This window comes from Platichthys flesus, chromosome 14 (genome assembly GCF_949316205.1).
Source record: "Platichthys flesus chromosome 14, fPlaFle2.1, whole genome shotgun sequence".
Taxonomy (NCBI): domain Eukaryota; kingdom Metazoa; phylum Chordata; class Actinopteri; order Pleuronectiformes; family Pleuronectidae; genus Platichthys; species Platichthys flesus.
In genome coordinates, this window is record NC_084958.1 from 17359551 (window position 1) to 17382680 (window position 23130).

Below are 23130 nucleotides of genomic sequence, written 5' to 3' on the forward strand. Positions count from 1 at the left end.
GCAATTTATATTTGCGAGTAATTGAAAAACAGTGAATTGATCCATGTAAACAGAGCCTCTGCAAACACCTGCTGTTGACTGCTCTGTTTGACTCTGTTTGTCATATAAGCTATAAAAGCAAAGACCAATTGAAACTAATAATCTCTGTTTATAAACTTTTTCAATCTGAGCAGAGTTCTTTTGGAGTCGCGTCGCAAGTCGAAGAAAATCACGGCCAGAGGGATCTTCACTGGCGGCCGGGTGGTGCGAGGTGTGGACTGGCAGTGGGAGGACCAGGATGGAGGCAATGGGAGGAGAGGAAAGGTAGGCTACCAGACAAGGAGGTAGAGCCTGTTACTCTATTCCACTCCATTTGTTTTGTTCGACAAGATAAATCTGCAGTTGTGACCTGTAAATATGTGTAACAAGGAGATGTTGTGTGTGATCTTTAATTTGTGAATGGATAGTAGGACACACATTTCAACCAGGGAAAATTATCTTTATTAATCTGCTACTTTCAAAGTGATTTATTATTGTTATATATTAAAAGCAAACATTGTGCTCGATGCTAAGACCAACGCTACAAAAGAGAAAGAAAAATTTGTTCCCCCAATAAATCCTTACAATAAATCTGTAAATTGAGCTTGAAGTGTTCAGATGGATGTCTAAATGTTATAGAGCGTACAGCGCAGCTAAAAGGCACCGTTAAGAGATATGACCAAAACTCAACCCTATGTCAAAGCTACACACTTAAAGTAGTTAATAAATCCCTGGAGGTAGGCAGACTAGGCCAGAAGCAATTAGAACCACATGTGTGTTACAGAGCAGAGCATGACCCCCACCAGAGGGCTGCAGGCATAAAAGAAACACGGTTTGCTTACCTTAAACAGTCTTAGGGTGGAAAAAACTAAAACATGCATCTTGTAGTATGGATGCAATAAGTTATCGTCATCCATTGTAATTAATACATAAACCAAAATACGAATTGGCATGTTATCCTGCATCAATTTGTCAACTGGATACTGATATATCACTATACTGAAACTGAAGTGAAGCTTTAAATAGTAGTTGATCGAAAATAAATGTTTTTTATTGGGGTTAACATCAGCAAACACTTGAACATCTATGTGATATGTTCATCCACAGAAGCATCAAAAATATTGTACAGGATTTAAAAAGAATGTTGCAAAATCTTTTATTATAGAGTTATAGTAACAACAGGTAGAACATTCCGCTGAAAAACCCTTTTAATTCACTGATTCTTCTTCATCTTTACCGAGGCTATGAACAGATTTTCCTTGCTGCAGGTTGTTCGTGGCTTAAATACCTCATTATCAAGTAATACGATGTGTGATGAGGTTGCATTTGTTTTGCACCTTCTATGTAGATTAATACAGCAACCGTGCTGTAAAGTGCTTCTGTTTTGACTCGTGTCCAGACCCCAGAATATTCCATTTAAGAGTCCCTCCAGGCATTTAAGACTTCATTTTGCCGTGTTATTTAATGGCATATCTCATTACTGTTTTATGATGCTGTAAGCAATATGCTCTCCAGAATACTGCTATTACATGTCCTGCAGCTCAGATGTTGTGTTAGTTTAGCATGAATATTATCTCCTAAGGCCCATTAATCAATCACCTCTGGACGGGAGCCAGAAAATAATTTAACAGTTTGATTTCTGTATTAACTTAAGGCACAGCTTTTAATTAAAGTATTCATTTATTCCACTACAGCTCTTCTCTTTACACTCATTCTATGTTATGACACTGTTGCGCTGCTCGTGATGGACAGAGAATTATCTAATGTAAAAATCCCTACCTTGTCTTCTAAATGTGAATAGATTATGTACAGTCTTGCATTTATAGCTCATTTCTTATTTATGCCTATAACTCCTAATCTTCAGCAGTTAACAGTACCTTCCAGAAGTTGTTAGATAAAAGCTGTGAGCTGCTCCTCACCACAGAAGTCATGCACAGCTACTAAATCCAGAAAATCCTGTGTAAAGATACTGGACCAGTTGCATTTTTCGGCTGCTTAAGGGTGTGTGTGACCAATTTAATGCACACACACAAGTTGGGGAGGGGTAATAGAGCAGAGAATTGTTGTTTTATTCTTACTTTACTGCTCAATCCCACCATAAAAAGGCAAAGGAGAATACGTTATGAGAGCAACTTTTCCCCTTTACTTTTGCCTTCCCTCTCCTTTAGAGTCATGCGTAGCTTGTAATTCATCCAAATATAAAAAAAATTGTGTTTGTTTGGGGGAGGACTGCTAATTACAATTTTTATTAAAACTTTGGATGATACCAGTGTTTTCTAAAGTGCTTAAATACAGTGATTGACCATAAGTTTGTTCTAAATATATGTCGGTAATAGCCACCAAATTAGCATGTCTGTTAATAGAGGAGGATTTGTAGATTTACCTAAGTAAACAGTGTAACTACAAACACAATTGGAATTGATAGAAAATAATATCCAAGATGATTACTGACCAATTTTGTGTCGCCTGATTTGTTTTTATTAATAATTTAAAAACAACTGCATCTATTTCCCATTAAATAAGGTGTCAGAGAGACAGCTGGTAGAATACACTTGTAATGTGTCTCTTGCAATGATAAGAAATGCTTTTCACAGGATCTGCCTGTGGTCTGGCTTGAACCCGGCTGGCTTTTGTCTTGTTTCTTGTTTTCCTTTGCAAGTAAACACAGTAGTGTTACTACACAGAAGTGATTTCATATGTTTAATTAAAACATTCCTGTGTTTTGCACAACTTTTCAAAATTCAAGAATAAAAGCAAAACATATTTTGTTTTATTACTGACTGTAAAAATGCAATGCTGTGAAAATTAAACCCTTGGTAAATCACTGCTGATATTAATTGACAGTTACCATGGAATCTTTCAGTGATGATGCAACATACGTGAACTTGCCATCCATCACCATGTTGGAAAAAAGTAACACAAACAGCAAATACTCAGAACTCCGGGTGCAACTGGTGACCTTTACAAGGCCGAAGCAGAGTGGATGCATCAGCTAGAGGAACCCAAGTTCAACTCTTTGTGTCAGCAGACGCCTCCTTGTCCTTGCTGTTCCGGAGCTCAAGCTTCTGTTTGAAGGCAGCCACTGAGAGATAAAAGATAGTTTCCAGCAGGGATCAATGAGGAATCATATTTGACTTTATTATTAGGTTGGAAGATGAAAGTCACCTGCTGAGAAAACAACCTGCTCTGTTCAATATTTTATTTGACCAAGGCCTTGAGTTTCATGTCATGTAAATGGGATGTAAATCTCTAAGCACTTTGCTGTGTCCTCTTTTCTCTGCATATAATGTTGAGAATATAGTGACTGATCAGTGCTGTTCATCCACACTTTTTTTTCCAGTGAAACTTGATCAGATAGTGAAGAGGTGCCTGTTGATATGTTGCATTTCAATAAACTTAAAAATGTTCTTTAGTTCCTTGTCAGCGAGTTAGATTTAACCAAATTGAAAATATGTTTAAATTCCGGAGATAAAACCAAGAATCCACGTGGATTATTTTCAGGAAACGTGACATGATGTGTGATTTCCCGATGCCTCTTGTTGTGTTTCTCATCTCATGTCTCCTCCTCAACAGGTGACAGAGATCCAGGACTGGAGTGCAGCCAGCCCCCACAGCGCTGCCTACGTCCTGTGGGACAACGGGGCCAAGAACCTGTACCGCGTTGGCTTTGAGGGAATGGTGAGCAAACTTCCCGTCTGACCCTCGCACACAGCCACTCACACACACACTGGTTCTCACAAAAGATCAGCTGTCAGGAGGCTTTTGTGTTTGGCCCGAGGGCTGAGGCTCTTTCTTTCGCTGCCAGGCCTTTGTGAGGGCCACGCAGCCAGCATGAGTAAGGCGCCATTGTACAGGCAGCTGGAAGAGGAAGGTATCTGCATGATAAAGGCAATCTGTTCTTCCTGCTTTTTAGGGGGGGGAAGTGAACATGGAGGTCAACTTTAGAGGAGGGTGCGGACGCAGATACACACGCGTCTCAAATGAAAAGCATTCCTTCTCATTGGCGGAGACTGCCCTTGTCTTTTTATGAAAGAGGCCAATCGGGTTTCTCGGTTGCATAACAGATTTGGTCGTTGTTATTCTAATAGGTTGAAAGAAAGGTATGTGGCATCTGCCTCTGGATCAAGTAAATCATGGGTTAGACCCCCCATCTCGGCTGTCTTAACTTGGCTTTGTTTCTTATTAAGACCTTGAACAAATCCTTAAAACAAATTGTGAGGGAATCCAGCTTGCTTTACTGTATTTTCCAAATACAGCTTAAGAGGTCAAAACCTTTCTTTTTGTCGTGTCAGCTTTTTTATTAAAGCATCCTAAGATTAAAACATGTCCTACGGACTGGGTGCAGTTGTATAGACCTGAGTTATTAAACCTGTTGGGACTTGCACTCAGGATTTAAGTTTTCCATCAGTTCAGGGAGATGTTTCCGCTGCCACACGTTCGTCTTTGCCCTCTAAATCTGCCACGGTGGCCGCATATCTGAGTCATCACAAGCAATATGACGCTGTCTCTCTAGTAGTGTAGCATTTCATTGTCCTTACTTACCCCCGGGGCACGGGCGCCGTCGGTATTCCAGACAGCAACACTGTCGCCGGAGCCTGAAGTGTGTAAATTCTCCGTTTCATTATTCATGATGGTGCCCCTTCTTCTATTGGAATCCCCCTGGATAATTGTCTAACCCCTTTCCCTCATTTCTCTCTCAGTCGGATCTGAAATGTGTCCAGGATGCCAAAGGAGGCTCGTTTTACAGAGACCACTGTCCTGTTTTGGGTAAGTAAGCCACCGTCATTGTTGCACCAATTCTCTCACCTACCATTCTGGTGCAGTGGATTCAAGGACATTGGGGGGAGTTTCACTTGTAGTCTGTTTTGTGTGGCCACTAGATGGCAGCACTACCCAGTTGCCTGGCCTTCCAAATCCAGTTACAGGCTCAGGGCATGTTGCAGTTACAGTATTCCAAGAATCCCAGGAATGAATTGTCTCTCTCTAGATTTAGCACTGCAGTGGAAGTCTCTTATTAGATCTTATAGTGTCATTTCTCATAGATTGCAGCACTTTTGATGGGTAGTTCAGGTAGCAATGCCTCTGTGTTACGTGTTACTAATTTCTTACTGTATTAAAAAGTGTTAAAGTATTGTTTTTATTTGTCTGTACCTTGCTATACCTTAATTTGCAAACTCTAAATCTTAATTTGTCAAAACACACTTACACTAAATCAGTTTTATTTCTCATAGACTTATTAATTTTACCTTTATCTCCCAGGTGAGCAGAACGGCAACAGAAACCCTGGCGGTCTGCAGATTGGAGATCTGGTCAACATTGACTTAGACCTGGAGATTGTCCAGTCCCTCCAACACGGCCACGGTGGGTGGACCGACGGCATGTTCGAGACCCTCACTACCACTGGCACAGTGTGCGGCATCGATGAGGATCACGACATTGTGGTGCAGTACCCCAGTGGAAACAGGTGAGTCCTGAGATGGACTGAACTCAGGGTTAATAGGTCCCTGGAATTAGTGATGTGCCCCTGCAACGTAGTATCGATGGGAATTTTCCAAAGAAAAGGCGTCTGGATATTGCGCAATCCAAATCATTGGTAAAACTTTGTGGTTTACCACATTGGTTGCTAGCTAAGATGTGGTTGCTGCTTTTTCCTGTAACAAAGGGAAGTCTTACACCCCCAGTCTATATTCATTGAGTCATACTACTTTAATGCATACATTTCTCTATTCTCAGATGGACGTTCAATCCAGCTGTGCTGACAAAGGCCAATGTAGTGCGCAGTGGAGACGCTGCAGCCGGGGCAGAGGGAGGCACTTCCCAGTTCCTTGTGGGAGACCTGGTCCAGATTTGCTACGACATCGACCGCATCAAGCTGCTGCAGAGAGGCCACGGAGAGTGGGCTGAAGCGATGCTGCCTGTAAGACTCTGAAATGTGTTCTCACTGATTTGTGCACTGACCTGTAACCACAACGGGTCTTATTTATTTAAACGCCAATTAAAATTTAATTTTAACAAAGAAATCTGCATACATAATGCTCATTAAGTCTCCTTCAACAACATGTTGGTTTTATTATTGATTTCCAAGAGTAGGATGCTCTTAGAAATGTGTCTACTAGAAATTCACGAGACCGTAACGTTTTGTGAGTAACCTAATATCAACTCTAAACTACATTCTATGCAGTGTTTTTATTTTAATCTGAACAATGGACCTCTGAGAAAATAAGAGCTGTAATTAGCATATTTAATAAAAACATAATTTTGTCCTCATCACATGGGCATAATTTATATGCAATCTAGTAATTCTGCTCAATGACTCTGTGATTGTGTAATTCTCTGCCGTTCCTCTCACACTACAGTGACTAGTCCCTCTTCTCTTCTCCAGAAAAGTCGCAGTATTATTAACATGCACAGCCACAGCTTCAACCCTCAAATCTGTCTATAGCTGTTTTGCTGTCGCTTTTATTTATCTTCTTATTCTCTCGCAACAAGACGTCGTTCTTTGTTTATGATGTTTGTTCACTGCTGCCCAGTGTGCCTAAGGTTATGTAATGCCAGTCTACTCCAATATGCCACTTGTCCCTACTAAACTTGCCCCCCCCCCCCCTCACCAGCTAATGAGCCTTAAAACCCAGAGATGGGCTGTGGCTTTGATCACTAACCATGGCTGTTTGCCGCCCGCTGTTGCTTCCACTGCAGCAGTCCCCGTTATTGATGGCATCCTCCAGGATAGCCCGAGACCCGGCTCGACAGATAAAAGTGCCTCTTTCTCATATAGCCAGGATCAAGATGATATGATTCAAAATTGGAAACCATTTTGCTCTGTCCTCTCTGTATTGCCTGTATAGATGAGGGATAGTCCAGCAAGTAGGTTCTCTCTCTTTTGAATCCATCTTGTTTCTTCTTGAGCAAGTGACTCTCTGAATAATGAAATGCAGCTTTAATTTATAATAGTTTGTTTTTTCTGCCAGTTTTTATTTTAGCAACAAGCTTTGTTTCTTCTCCATCTATGACAGATGGCTTTTTCCACTTCTTCCAATTCTTTCTTTCCTTCTGTGCTTTTTTGCTCCTTCTCACAATCTTTCCATTTTTCCTTTGCCACTTAAAGACTCACACACATTACAAAAAAAACATTACTCAAAGACAACAACACTCAGTATACTAATGCTGTCAATGGCAACATTTATCAACAGACCTTAGGCAAGGTGGGGCGCGTCCAGCAAATCTACTCTGACAGTGACCTGAAGGTCGAAGTATGTGGAACTTCGTGGACGTACAATCCTGCTGCTGTCACTAAGATCGCCCCCTCTGGCTCTGCTGTCAGCAACGCCTCTGGAGGTATGTAAGAGAATGGAAGACTGACAAGAGGGTTATCTTAGTTCTTTTCCCACACTGCTTCCTTTTTGGTCTGACTCCTGCACTCAGACACTGATGTTTCGTCTTTCTTTTTTTTTTTTTTATCTTATTTTTTTTTCAGAGCGTCTGTCTCAGCTGCTGAAGAAACTATTTGAGACACAGGAGTCCGGAGACATCAATGAGGAGCTTGTCAAGGCGGCAGCCAATGGAGACCTGGCGAAGGTGGAGGACATTCTGAAGAGACCGGATGTGGATGTAAGTGACCAAACATTTTCTCATTCTTGCAGGAGCTGCTGCTAGATTTCTAGACGATTCTGACGAACACCACATGACTTGGCCAATTAACAGAATATCTGAGTATATTGATAATTGAAGCTGGGTGTTGTTCACCAATTAGCAGTATTTTTTTGTATCTTGACACGACCAGGGATAGTATTGAAGCAGTTTAATCTGTGCCATGAAAGTATCAAAGTTCAGTACTCAACCCTAGGAGCACAGCTAACTCTGCTCCGCTCTCAGTATATTGAGGAGGCTGAGAGTCTCTTAGGAAATGGCTCTGAGATCCTCCCACTCCTGCAGCTCTCTCAATCTGAAAAGCATTAAGGCTGGGCCCAGAGGAGGCACCGAGGACCATTGGTGTGCACTGCAGCACAGAACCAATTCACTTTCAGAATGAAGTGGAGATCCTCAAACCCCATATGGTTGGATGCTGTGTTCTGACACATGCCATAGGCCACGGAAAACACCCTTTCAGGTTATGAGTCTGCAATACTGTCTTCACTCAAAGAGCAGGAGAGAGGGTGTGTGTGTGCGTGCGTGTGTATGTGTGGTAAATGCTGGCCAGATGCCCTACTGCCTTTCAGTGGAATTATTTGCTTAAAGCTGAGCACACTGAGCCTGGCCAAGTGATCCGCCTGCCAGGACAAGAGATGTCTCGAGACTCCCAAAGGAGTCCACATTAATATTTATGCCCTGAGTTTTTGCAGTGCTGCAGTTGGTGATGAAACATGCACACACAGCCGCACATCCACACATCCAAAAGCTTACTCACACCCTCACCATCATCTCTCAGCCCCTCAGGTGATCTGCACATTCAGTTTGTGCAGATCTAAACATAAAACATGACATTGTCGTACGCCTGTATCCTCATTACACTCTTGATCTGTTTCGCAGGTGAACGGTCAGTGTGCCGGACACACTGCGATGCAGGCGGCCAGTCAGAACGGTCACGTGGACGTCCTGAAGTTGCTGCTCAAACACAACGTGGACCTAGAGGCCGAGGTTGGTATAGTGTAGAAAATAATGCTTGCCTCCCTGCTCTTCCTAATCACAAATGCATCTCGAATTATCGTGGATGTCACACAATATGGCAAAAGGGGGGGAAATCCAGTAGCAGACACAACACTTAGTCATTATGCGGGTGTGTGCTGTACTCAGGACAAAGATGGAGACCGGGCGGTGCACCACGCATCCTTTGGCGATGAGGGCTCCGTCATTGAGGTGCTGCAGAGGGGCGGTGCCGATTTGAACGCCAGGAACAAGCGAAGGCAGACCCCGTTACACATCGCTGTCAATAAGGGCCACCTGCAAGTGGTCAAAACCCTGCTGGACTTTGGCTGCCACCCAAGCCTCCAGGTAACTGTGTCTTGTTTAGCCCTGGAGAATAGTTTTGAGACATGAAGTGATATTTCACGTAGAACAGAGACGAGCCCATACAACAGCACTGTCAGAGGTCAGACTCTTCAGACCACATTAAGTGTTGTTCACGTTATGGTCTACTGTCTGCTACTGAGGCCATTTTAGACAAGAGTTCACAGTCCAGTTAAAAAGTTTTAAATGACACAAGGTTTCCCCATTCAGGATTCGGAGGGTGACACACCCCTGCATGATGCCATAAGCAAGAAGAGAGACGACATGCTGTCAGTGCTGCTGGAGGCCGGTGCGGACGTTACCATCACCAACAATAACGGGTTCAATGCCTTGCATCATGCTGCCCTGCGAGGAAACCCCAGGTATGAGACTTCGCTTACTTTCCCACTCACTCGTCTCCACCTATGGCCCCCACTAGCTCTCACACTTATGCAGCATCTGCATGAGACCGGAGCATGTTTGAGTGGAATCTGTGGAAGCTGTGTCCTCAAATGTCTGCCACTTGCTCTCAGTAAGGATTTTTACATTAGATACACTCCTGCTGAATAACAAAAACAATTAATGTTTTATTGATGCAGTCTGACTCAAATGATTAAGCATCAAAACTCAGTAATAGCAACAAAAGTATGAAAATTTGAAAATTTGAGCCGCAATGAAAATCTAACCGCCCTGAATCAAAAGTAATTATAGACACCTAGATAATAGTGAATGGGCATTAGACATATTCAGAAATTTTCCAACTATGTTCAATACTCGTCTTGGTTGCCTTATTTAAGCTTAAGTATATTTAATATTTTGAAAAGTCACTGCAGCACAATTGACACAACATTAAGGGACCGTCAGAGCATGAATATAATTGAGCCTTATATAACTTAAAAATAATTTGTCAAACTAGAACCCCTCAGGTTTGTAGTCTGCTTCTTAGCAGCTACAGGACAGAGGCCGCGGCAGAAGCACTAATCTGCTACTAATAATCCATTACTTAATCATCCTCTGTTGGATGAAAGAGGTCGACTCACCACCTACAGGTCTAAACTAGAGAAACAGACTAGCTTCATTCATCCACACACACAAAAATAGAACCTTTTAGAATAACTGACACAGGATAAAATGAGCTCTCCACCTGGTGTGGATAGTTCTTCCACAGATTCCACTCAAACTGAGAAGTAGTTAAAACTGAAATAAGATTAAATCCACTACCTCACCGAGCACATTTTCTTCATCTGTAAGCTCTTTTTCTCACATCTCAAGGTAGTTTGACATTGATCGAAGTCTGAAACAGGCCTATAGGCTTCCCGTCCCCAGCAGATGGTTTGGTCCCAAACTGACATTAGACTACCTTTGAGGCCCTGACAGCATCTGTCTTATGTTGGCTTTTTTTTTTTATTGGTGTGGCTAATAGTCCTTGAAGTTCATTTGATGTTTCCTTTTACTGTTATGCTTGTCCATCGCTGTGTGCTGCGAGCAGAGGCTGGCCTGGAGCGGCAGGCCCATGCTTCGGCAGGAGCAGCACGCCTTGTCCTTGGTCATTGCTATTTCTGGCTACAGGAGCATGCTCCCCTGCTCTTTGGCTGTTTTATTCTCGTCTCTCAACCTCGTGCATATTAAGGATGGCTCAGGGAGACGGCTGTCTGTATCAGGTTGATCGTGTACCGTCTCCTAAGGTGATGGAAATAGATGTCAGAGGGACAGACTTATGATCTCGGGCGATGTTTTGAGAAAAGTTAACAGCTGCTTTCCTTCCTGAGCGATTTGGGGCGTGTATGTGTATATTTGCACATGAGTGTGGGAATCACAGGCTTAATGTCATTCCCCTTCACTGGCTTCATTCCTTTGGCATGTGGACAAATGAAATTGAGGTCGGAGGGCTCTGAAACACCTGCCACCTACCACAAGCCGGGCCAGACCCAACCCTCCACCTTTGGCTCCACTGCAGAGCAGAGCAGGCCTTGTTTTTGTCACTGGGCAAATGCTTTTCACTTTGACACAAAGAGCAACTCAAAGACACACATAATATTGTTTATTTAGGCTAAAACAAGCTGTCAAGTAATTAATTTACAGTATAATGTGCATGCAAATATAGTAAATTCAAGCAACATACAGATCATGGGTCATTGGTTTATTGTCATTTCGATGGTATTAATAATAGTATTTATTTAGGACTTAAAAAAAAAAAACGTGTTAAGAAATCTAGCATGTTACAAAACGAGGATCGGAAAAGGAAAACACCCGATGGCAGAAAATACCCAGAATTTAAAATAAATACATTTGTTTAATAATTCGTTTGTCCGAAGCCCTTTGGCAGCGATTTCAAGAGTTGATGATCCCTGGAATCCCTATAATTAAACCTAATTGTATAGATGTACATCTACCTGATTTCAATCGACACGTTGAATACTTTGCAAATTATACGCATTCAATTATTTAAATAAATCTAAATCACATCTCACACACACACACTTACACACAACCATATGGTCAGCAGTCCCAGCCTGACTCTGTCGTCTGATAGGAAAACAATATTATAAAGATGCTGTGTTGTCTTTTATTACACAGCTTTTAAACTTTAATGAACAATAGTAAATCTATGGCGTGTAGGTCACAAACTGGCTGAGTTTAAACAAAGCTGTTATTGTAAATATCATCAATTGTAATTATTCATATTAAAATTCAATCTGTGTGTAATTTAAAGACCAGGATTGAGAAAATAAAAGAGAAGATAGTAACTGTGCTGTACGCCTCAATGTTTCGGAGGCAAAAAGAGCTTGAGCTGTATGTATGCGTGTGTGTGTTTATTTATACATAAATATATTTATAATTTGCTGCGATTTGCCTGCAGCCCGTGAATCACTAAATCATCTCCTGCCCTGAGAGATATGAATCTGGGAATGACAGACGATGCTCTGACCGTTTCAGATCGAATTTATGAACACACCCATAACAATCAGCTGGCTAATGGTTACTTTTTTGTCATCAGCCATGTTTGTATAATTAAGTTAACTCAAATGTGTTGGCTCCAGGCTGTCGGTATGTGTGACATACCTGAGGCGACAACAGATGAACTGGGAGCTATAGGAAGTCGAGGAACTGTTAATATCTCCACCTGCATGCGACAGACTTTTGGCGAGACAGATTCAACATATTGCTCCCGTTTCCGCCCTCACATGCCAAAGACTTGTAGGACTTGATGCAGTGATAATCTTCGACTCTAATTAAATGTGACCACACTTTTGAATGTTAAGTTCTCACTGCCAGTGTGTGTGTGTTGCAGCGGGAAATCTTATTTTATTTTTCTTTCTTTATTGCTACAGCAAAGAGGACTTTTATCTTCTTAATTTCTCCAGTACTGAGAGCAGAACCGACGAAACCACAGCATAATGATTTAGCTCCGGCACTGGCTTTCTGTGCCCCTCTCTACCTGGAGTACAGTATTTTATCAGGGCCTCTGTCATGTAGTGTGTGTGTTGCTCTCACTGGTCCGCGCTCTGTTTCCTTGCCTTCACAGAAACGAAGATATATGTCGCCTTCACCAGTCTGCCCATTTACTTTTATTTCACGCTCGAGCTCCTGCAATAGCAGGGAGACAGTCCACAAGTCCTAAAGCCCTCGAAATCTCTCCCTAGGTTGAAGTGAAAGGAGCTTGCCTGGTGTATTTGGCAGTGGAGAGGCCGTTGTTTCGATCGAGTGCTTTAGAGGAATTCCAACTTCTTCTTCTTCTAAAAAAAAAGTTTGATTGTCATGAAGAAGTGTGTGGAATTGGAATCTTATCAGAAGCCCTTCAGACAAACGAATATAACATGAAGCCTTTTTGTTAGTGATGAATGTTACTATTGTTTCCTGATAGTAATTTAAAATAACTGGCTCTGCTCTGTCTCGGCTTGTTTAGATTGAGCACCAGCGCAGGATGCTCTGGCAGTTAAACAAGTGTAATCTATAGTTTCTCATCAACACTCTGACAATACAACAAGAAAAAATTGCCCCCACTTTGTGTTGTTTTACGCTCTCTCTTTGTAAGTGATGCAAGTTATCAAACGTCAAATGCTAGCGTTTGGGTTCAAATTTGTCAGAGTCCCTGTTGTTTGTGTGTGTGTGTGATGTGTGATATGTGTGATATGTGTGATATGTGCAGTGGAGAGAAGATTGAGGAAGATGCACAGGAAGAACCCTGTGGGTGACCGATGAATCTTTCAACTTGGAGTCCTGAGACAAATCAACTCTACCAACAGGGGTGCGGCAGGAACCGGGGAGTTTTACTGTCTCACCTTGTTCATTACTCACACACTCGTCCACTACAGAGTGTAAAAGGCATTCCCCTTATAAATTAGACCTTGCTGTTAAATTTTACTATTGCTAGTAAATTGAAAGTGCCAGTATAACCAGCAGTAACGCGTCCGGTAAAAGGATTTCCTCGGACATCCACATTGTGCGATCTCCTTGTGTGTGCTTACTGCAACCTCTGCCTGCAAGGAGAGCCTGGCTCGTCTCTTGTGTCTTTCCCTCAGGCTGCTGGAAGCCAGTAGCTGCTACAGTACTGTAAACAATACGATTAATAGCCCATGACTCACAAACGATCTCCAAACAAGCCCTGCAGCGGCGGTCTGCACCCTTTTCATGTATCACCTCCCTGTATTATTTGCCCTCCTGCCTCTCTCTTATTGCTTTCTTTTAATATGGCAAAATATAGAGAAACCCCCAAAGGATAATCGCCACACCTGAGGAGACGGTGGGCTCTGCAAGCAATCGCCTTGTGCTCCGAAACGCAGAACAAGTATTCCCAGTAGTCAGAACTAATAGGCTGCACCATAACAGTAGTGGTATTGTCAGCGGAGATTACTATTAGACAGAAAAAAGTGTTATAGGTCCATGGAGATAAATTTACAAAATTGATCAAAGGTTTGCATGTTCGTCTGGGCTCCCATTGATTAAATTTTCACCCCCTCTCTTGCTCATTTAAGACTAGACTAATCGAGTTAGGCTTCTGTGATTGACTGAGCTAGTGCTTCTTATGTTACCCAAATATATTTCATAGTTATTGGTCCAATGAAAACACTTTAAAACCTGTCGAAATTGAGAATAACAAAGCTATTTACAATCAATTTGATCGTCAATCTCTGAGTAATTAGACAAATTAGATTAGCTTCCAGCTTTTAGATCAGTTTTGGAGCAAATGATTCAGGAGCGTTTCTGTTCCTGTGTTGCATATTGTCAGGGATTGAGAACACTTCAGTTTGACGTAGCATTAAGCACCAAATTAGGAAGGTATAAAAAGAGAGAATGGAGAAGGAGGGATTGGTAGGGAGGAAGTATTTTCCCTGGCTGCTTGTTCCGCAGTAACAACGAGTGAATGTGTGTGGCTGTAAATGTTTGTGAATGTCTGCTCCTGTGATTTGTGCATTCGGCTCCGGTCCTCCAGAGCGTCTGGCTCTCATCTCGCTCAGCCTCGTCCAACATCATTGCAGGAGGCTTCAGGGGAACGAGACCAAAGAGTGTGTGCCTCTGTGTGTACTCTAACAACTATATCCTGCCCCCTTCGTTGTTTCCATCACCCTTATCGTCATATTTCCTTTTCTACTGTCCCATCATATCCCTGCTGAGCTACATCCACCATGTCCTTTATGTTTTATTTTTTTCCCTTGTGCCTATTCCCACCCACAGTGTAATTGACTGTTAGCATCTAGTGACATGAGCTTAGGAGGTGTCTCAGCAAGACAGCCGCACATTCTCACACAGACATGTGAGCGCTCTGCTTCTGAAATAGCGCATACAGTCTACCCCCTGCTATTTTTGAAACAGCCATTGATAGTGTGGTCAGAATATCAATCCCTCTACATTCAGAGAGGCAACACTCAGGAGTCAGGAAACAGGACCAGGGCAAAGTTTTTAAAGCTGGAATTGCTTTTCTTTATTAGTCAAAACAAGGTAGACAGGTTTAACGTTGAACATGACAACCTCTGACCGAACACCAGAGATGTCGTAGGTAGAGGAATAGGCCATAATAAGCCAGTCCTCATCAAGAAGTGGCTTCACTGCTGCTGGAGTGATTGTGTCGAAGCTCCTTGTAGTCATCAATGCATAGCTACAGCTGGTTGAAGGGGACCAAATCCATTCAAGAGGTGATTTGGTTCCATTTTACCAGCTTTAGCAAAGCATTTTGGAATCTCAGTGTTCACAGACCAACATGGAAACTGCTGAAGTCAAGTGAACTCGAAAGGTTTGGTCTGCCGTTAGGTTTCATCCCAAAAGAGCCAGAGCCGTGTTGCATTTGAACATCTCGTTAAAAATCGAAGTTGTGGCTCCCACTCGTTGAAATGGACAGTGCTGTAGTCTCTTCCTCTCTTCTGCCTTTTCTCTAGCCTGTCCACGTTCACCCACTCTGCGTGACACACACACTCACACACAGGCACGTTGACCACCTCACCAATAACACATGGGTACAGTAGAGCAACCTTACCTAACTTTCTCCTTTGCTACCCCCCAGGCAGCCTATTTATCCTGCTCGCTATCTTTTTAAGTTTAGTGCTTGCCCCCTCCCACAGTGTGAGAAAAATTGTTCCCTGAGAAAAGGATAATAATAATCTGTGGCAGTGCACTTGAGTCAAATGTCCTGGAGTCATGAAGCAATTACAGACTCTGACAGATGGGTACTGCTGCAAGCACGCCGCTACTCCGGTCACCGAGACGGCCAACAGACAAATGCAGAGGCATAACCGCATACACAAGCTCTTTCACTCACACGCCCACTGTAGCACTCTGGGGCGTCAAGTCACAACATTAATTTAAGCAGTCATTTAAGACAGAGAGACTGATTTCTAGTGTAGAGGGTAGTGTTTGAACAGTGACTGAGGGCAGATTATATTATGTCTCTTTAAGGGCTCTGCAATGCACTGCTGTTGTAACAGTTTGTACTAAAAATCCATCCTGTGCTAATACAAAAAGAATTGTCACAGTAACACCCACATAAAGAACATTGTGATAATGTTTTTGTGGTTGTTTTGTACCTAAGTTTGTGGTAGCTGTATTCATTTATAAGATCACTAAACATTTCAGCTATCAAAACCTCCTTTTTCATATTGTAGCTGTGCTGCACAAACTGCTATGCAGTTTTTCTTTTTAATTTGACTGCAATATTTTTTACTATTGCCACAAAACATTTTCAAATGCCTGTCAGGCCTCCGAAAAAATAATCTCTACTTTGAGTTAAGATATTTTTAAGCAGTATTTATTGAGCCAATTTTGAAACCTTCATAAATTTTTAATGAACTTAATAAATGTTCCTTTAATGCTATTTTTAAAGATGAATTTGAAATAGTCAGCTGTTATAATTATTAAATGTTTTCCTGCCAAGGCTCAGAAGAGGTTCCCGGAGTGGCTAGCGACAGCTGAGGGATATACAGCGCTGCTTGTAGACAGGATAGAGGTCAACATAGGGCTAGGCTGATATGGCACACCAGAGGCAGGTCTATTTGTAACAAACACATGCACATTCATGCTTGCTCACTTACACCCGTGCACACACTCACACAGTCCCTCCGTCACTCAGAGTCAGGTGGCCGGGCTGCTCACCTCGTCTAAGGGCCATAACAGGGCAAAAGCAGAGGGGGACGACAGGCACTGAGTATTTGATAATGTCAGCATCTGCTGCGTTTGTCACTCAGACAGCAGGTCAGTGCTATTGAGGGCCTGGTAGAAACATGCAGTGCAAGCCGTTCACTCCTACACGCCTCTTATGTCCTGGCAGATAGAATATCATGCAGGGTCTGAATGGTTAGAAGCCTGGAAATTAAGCCTTATTATATTGTTCCTACTGCAAAAAATAAAAAAAGATTTTCTGTTTTATCTGTAGACTGAGGTGACCTTTTCTCTAGCGTCTCTTTATAATGTTGAATTTTTATAAATTGATGTGACCCTTTTTAGCCGCTGACATTTGTTTTATTCTTTATAGATCTAAAGTGACATCTTCCTCGAAATTGAACATCTTTGGGATAAAATCTCATTTTGATTGTTGCTTTTTTCCGCTTAAATGTTTTCAACTAGAGTCGGTCAACTCAGTAAAAATAAGTTTTTGTCACAGATGTCACCTCTGGTTAGATAGTTCTTTTACTTAAGGGAAATAGATTAAGGCAGCCGTAACCTTGGCTAATTAGTCAGTTCAGAATGTCCTGTATTTCAGAAGCAAACCGTACTAGAGTACCATGGGTTTGCTTTTTCATTGCTCTACTGCAGGAGAAATTTTGATGGCATGGATACACTCCAGCCTGCAGCTACAAACAAAATTAATTTTAAATAAAAATAATTGAATGAAGGGACTTTTGATATCAGCATATATAAGATCAGTAATAGTTGAATTGCCAGAACTATTGAAATATTTTACATTTCTATCTTTATCATCTCTGTGCTAAAACGGGTGCAGGCCTGGTCTGTGATCCAGGCAGAGTCCATACAGAGGGTCAGAATAGGTGAAAGTGCTAGATATGAATAGCCCGCTGTGCAAGCCGCCTCCCCCCCGCCCCCCCGGCTTCATTGCTCTCCGCACCTCTGTCCATATTCTGTTGCCTTTTATTTGTTTGAAGCAGTTGACAATCGGAATCAGCTGACGGGCCAGAGTTGACCCTGATCCTGCTTTGTCACTTTTCGATGGTCTAATCTTACTGCCATGCGGCCCCGGCAAAGCATTTGGCAAGCATAGCAATCGTGAACAATGAGAGCAGGAATCAGGGGGAGAGGAGGGGAGCCACGGGGGCAGCCGGGTTGATGTGGGGTGGGGTGCGGATAAGGGCAGCAACATAAAGGGACGTCGTAGTTAAACACACAAGATTGTTAACACGGAAGCCATATGATACAGCAGTAGGACAGGGCCAGTGTGTGGCAGCAGCGACAGTGCCTCATCATCGTGCCTACTCAGCAACTATTTCCTGCTCTTTCAGTTGCATGTAAAAAAAAAAATAAAAAATGCTGCAACAAAGGCAGAGTTTATGGTCCCTTTCCCCCCTTGCTTTGTGGAAGAACTGGAAAAGATTATGGTATTAATGGTCAGGAGCACCATTCTCTGTTGGCTGAAGTTAGGGCTAAGTTGGTTATGGCTGAATTTCAAGGGGTGTAATGCAGTAAAATCACACAATGATGGAAAGAGACCCTGTGCATATGGCGTTGTAACAAGGCGACTTCTGCTCATAGTTGGTGCCGATGGCTAAAACTCAGAGCAAGCCCGAAACACGATTGCTATCTTACATAATTGTCCAATGAATTGTGGGATTCAATTGTTGGCCTATCTTGGATGAGAGATTTTTATTGGCCAACTCAGCCAAATTGAGTAAGCAGTAAGTTCCCTACAGCGATTATTGCTGCAGTGAGACTGCCCAGAGACAGTATAGCTAATGTATGAGCCCTACCACTCACATTCAAGCTCTCTTTCTCTCGCTTTCTTCCTCCCTCTCGCTCTCTTTTTTTTTTTTTTTACCTCGCCTGCTTTTTTCTCTCACACCACGATCACAGCCATATTTGCAGTTTGCAAAGCACAGACAGGTCCTCTGACAGCGCTGTGCAACACAATTTTTCCAGAACGAGGACTCGCACCTCACCAGGAATACATACTTCTTTACATTCCATAGCTATCATATGTTCATATGGGTACATAAAGAAGTATGTGCACCAAGGAGGTCATCTTAGGTATGACATTTTCTCACCTTTCGCCAAGGTCAGGAAGTTGTGAGCAGAACATTTCTCCTCACCGTTCTCCCTCCCAAGTATGGTAGTCTGCACCTTAAGGTGACTTTGAGTGTAAATCAGGTCCACGCTCAAGGCTTTCCTTTGGTTGCCATGTAGGGCTGAACAGCCAGTCCCCCCGCCCTTGAACATAACAAAAGTTTTGCAGTCCATACCATAGTCGACTGTAAAGACCCCCACTGTCCTCCAAAAAAAACGGGAGAAACCAGGAGGGTCAGGGGGAGGAAGACAGCTCTCTCTCTCTTTTTTAAGTAGTTAGCAAGTGGAAGTCGTTTTGTCTTTTCAGAAAAAAAATGTTGAGGGGGTAGATTAAAAGGCTGGAAAAAAAAATCTGCAGCGAAGAAGAAGAGTTCTCTCCTCGAAGGAAAGTCCTTGGTAAGAGGCGCCTCTGTGTGCACCTCATCTTGTATGACGACCATTTGCTGTGTCCTGGGAGCAGTGGTGCACCTATAAGCTGCATGGCCCCGCTGACATACTAAAACATTTTCTCTTCTCTCCTCCCACTCCTGTCTCCCTCACCGTCATCTGGTTCTCTGGTTTCACCCCCACCTTCTGTGTCCTCTCTTCTTTCCCACCTCTCACTTTTGCCCATACGTACCCCTCTCTTGCCTGTCTCTCTGGCGTCAGCGGCGTCCCCAGTGGCGAGCTGGAGCAGTTGCTGATGCTTGAAAACGAGGGTGATCCAAGTGGAACAGGAAGCTATTGTGAGCAGGATTTGGGCTTTAGGCGCAGAGGCAGGCCATAGGTCACATGAAGGCGCTAATGTCCACTCAGCACTTGTGGATTGGTCCTGTTTAGCCCCCCCCAATTCTGTCTCTCTCTTTCTCTCTCTCTCTCTCTCCCTCGACACTGTTTTATGGTCAACTTCTCTCACTTCCTCTTCCCTCTGATCAAACGTCACCTGTCTGTGCTCACAGCCAAACCAGCTGTCGTGTTGCAGAGTGGGTGGAACAGATCAATAACCATTTGCATGGTAGCGAGAATTGTTCAGCAAGCCTCTAATGAATCTTTGCCCCACATCAACACATTCCACAAGTCCACACTGCCTCCCAACCGGGCTAAGCTAGCCGGCATATTGAATGCTGAGGCAATGGGTGTAAATCGAAAAATGGATTAGGGAGGAGGGGGCAGCAGCTTAGGTTGGAGTTCGGAGACTGAGTGGAATAGAGCTGAATAAATGGGGAAAGTGGTGCAATGTTTTTGCAGTGGTAGGGCTTGGAATAGTAATGAAGGAAGGTTGAAGTGGCGGTGACAGTTGTTCTCTGCACAAGGACAGGGCTGGGCAGGTGGGTGAGCCTGGTCCGAAAGGTGTGACGTCCTGTTTAGGAAATGTCACAGCCACCCGAGAGGGTGAGTTAAGAGGAGAGAGGGGGGGTGGAAATTCCTTCCTACGCTTAGCAGGACGGAGGTTGGGGAACATGAACCAGCAAATTAGCCCTGTGGTTCTTGTGTCTGTTCTGGTTTAGGCGATAACACTGCAGCACTGTGTGCCCTGCACGCCTAGCCTATAGCAATCCTTTACAGAGAGAGAAATAGAGAAGAAACTGGGTTACTACCTCAAGTGCTAGGGGTTCAGCCAGTGACACACATCTATACAGCCAACTATTTCTGCAAAATAACCCCCCCTCCACATCTGTGTTAATACACTTCTCCCAGCTGTGTGCCATCAATCCTCTTTTCCCCCTGTTTCCAACTCCGGACCTGCCCCGCTGTTCATTATTCTGATGCTTCGTCATCCCCCTGGTCGCCACAATCCATCCTTCCGCCCCAATCGGCCAGCCTCTGGTTTAAAAGTGTGACGTGTCCTCAAACTTACCTCCCATCAATTAAGAATGGCAGCGACCTCCCCCGCCCCTCAATCTAATTGATAAAGTGGTCTGGTAAGACCAAAAAAATACAAAGTAAAAAAGAGATACATTAAAAAAATACATTAAAAGTCCCAATAATTATAGTATCCTTGGTCATGGAGACAAAAACACCTTGGAAGGAGTCGGCTGCAGAGGGCGAATTGTGCATAAGGGAATGTCTCTCCACACCAGTGCAGGTCTGAGTTAACGAGTCCGTCATTAGATAGCGGCAGAGCTGCAACCATGAAGCCTAATGAGCCAAAGAGCTCTGCTGCTGCAGCATGTCCGGCCAGTGCCAGGAACATGGGAGAGCGAGAGACAGGGAGAGAGAGAGGGAGAGCGTGCAATGCAAGAGAGGGAGGGAGGGAGAGAGAATGAACAAGATGAGAGAGATAGAGTGGAGAGTGCAAAAAAAAAGGGCTAAATTCCATGTGGACCATAGCAACTCCCCATCCTCCCTTTCCCTTGTTCCTCCTGCATCCTCTTCCTCTCCATACTTTTTTCTTTTCATAAAGCCTTTATTTCTTCCCTTCTTCTAAGACGAGAGGAACAAGAGCAGAAAAAAAAGCCCAAAGGTGATCTCTGGTTAAGTTCTGTCCCAGTGCCGCTGCCGCTGCTGCTGCTGCAGAACATTCCACTCCCCCTTCCGACTACGCCACTCACAGGCAAACCATGCAGTTATTAACTGATCGCATCCGAAGAAAAGAGAGGGAAGACACAGGACAGGAGACGTCAGAGGCCCTTCAGGGGTTAACTCCGTCCAAAAAGCCAAGCAAGAGCATATATTACCTGTCAGATCAGTTTTCTTATCTGAGCTGCTCCTCCTCTCCTCTCCTCCCCTCCTCTCCTCCTCTTCCCGTAGTGAAGAGAGCCATAATGACCTAGAGAGCGCTCCAGCTGCTGCAGCCATCGTGTGTGCCGGGTGCACGCCTGACTCGCTGAATCAGCTTCTATGATTGGGGGGAGGAGGGGTGGTGGCGGGCGCGTTGAGTGCCAGAGTCAGGGAGGGGAGGATGGGGGAAAAGGAGAGAAAGGGAGCATGCACCCACACACACTCTCAAACACATCCACTCACACACACATCCACACATCGTCCCACATAAACACAAGTCATACCTTCAGAAAAGGAAGACTCAGAGCTGGCATGAAGAACTGCCTTTTGAAAGAGAAAAAAAAGGGGAGGGGGGGTGCATGGAGAGAAGGAGGGGTAAAAAAAAATTCTGCAGCACTCTCCTCTCCATCATGTGCATTCTGAGGGGGAGAGCTGGGAGGATGCCCTGGTCGCGCGAGGAGGCAGAAAGTATACCAACCGTCCTCCCACCCTGCCCTTTTCTTATTCCATCTACACGCGCAGCCCCAGAGCTTTATGTTGCTCCTAAAATGCGCTTTTATTATTCAGTGGAACTTTACACAGCAGCTTAGAACGAGGAGTTTACTGAATGTTTGAGAGCAGAATTGTGATAGAGGCATTTAGTGAGTGTATCTGCCGCTGCGGTAGAAGACAGCTGTACTTTTAATTGTCCCTCACGTTCCATGTTAATGTGACTCCTATTACCAGGGGCTACACACGACGCAAATTGAAATGTCTTTTTTGGTGTATGGTGTGTTATTAGTTTTTTTCTTCATTTGTTCATGTATAAGTCATCAATATGCAGCCTATGCGTTCTAGAAAGTGCACTGCGAGGGTCACCTTTTTACGAGGAAGAGATTAAGCAGAGATGCTGCTGAGATCGGGAGGGCAGAGAGCACCGGAAGAACACAGTGGCAACAAATTAGGGACAAGAGGCCGACCAGCCAGCGGCTTCCTTCCCCACAGTGCGAGGTCCAAGCTGAATGGTTAGCGCTTTGTGGGAAGCCAAGCATGTGAAACACGCCTAGGCCGCTGTTGCCGGGGTGCTCCTGTGTCTTGTCTCACCACCCAACCTGACCATATTTAGTCAAGCAGTGCAAAAAATAGTTCCCGCTCCGCTCCGTTCCACTCTGCTCCTCTCCTTGTCTCCCCCCCACCTCCCCTCGTCCATACACCCCCACCCCAGCAACTGTTGGTCACAGGCTCCGGGAAGCCTTCCCTACAGCTCCCTGCCTATTGATTCCACCGGCCTGGAAGGAGAGAGCAGCCTTAGGCCGGCTAGCCGCTGCTACCATTTGCTGCGCTATTTTTAGGAGCACCAAATAAAGTGGTCTCTCGTGCTCCCACTTGTATATTCTTGATTCTGTCCCCCCCTCCCCTGTTTTACATCCTTCACCACCGATTCCACCGCCTCCTCTGATACCAACCCCTCAATCTCTATGTCCCCCCCGCCACACACACACACACACACACACACACACACACACACACACACACACACTCTATGATTCTCCTTTTTAAATAGAGCTGCAATACTCTGCTTATGGTAGAGCTTCGTCCGCTCGCGTCTATACTTAGAATAACTGCATATTCGGGAAATGGAGGGGAGAGTATGGCTGAATGTGAGGTGCAGAGAAGCGTGGAGGATGTTAGACAGTGGGATAGGTTATTGTGTTACCCGTATTTATA

The 23130-nt window shown here is 43.9% G+C and overlaps 1 protein-coding gene across 4 annotated transcripts in view; it reads left to right on the forward strand.

Moving 5' to 3' along the window:
* Nucleotides 1-23130, forward strand: part of mib1 (MIB E3 ubiquitin protein ligase 1) — a 50524-nt gene that overhangs the window by 4456 nt on the left and 22938 nt on the right. For all 4 annotated transcript variants that reach the window (XM_062404212.1, XM_062404213.1, XM_062404214.1 and 1 more), the window contains exons 3-12: nt 174-303; nt 3592-3696; nt 4719-4785; nt 5278-5482; nt 5752-5935; nt 7209-7353; nt 7493-7626; nt 8545-8652; nt 8809-9006; nt 9232-9383. In XM_062404212.1, the coding sequence (XP_062260196.1) occupies nt 174-303; nt 3592-3696; nt 4719-4785; nt 5278-5482; nt 5752-5935; nt 7209-7353; nt 7493-7626; nt 8545-8652; nt 8809-9006; nt 9232-9383 (1428 nt within the window). The remainder of the gene's footprint in view (nt 1-173; nt 304-3591; nt 3697-4718; nt 4786-5277; nt 5483-5751; nt 5936-7208; nt 7354-7492; nt 7627-8544; nt 8653-8808; nt 9007-9231; nt 9384-23130) is intronic.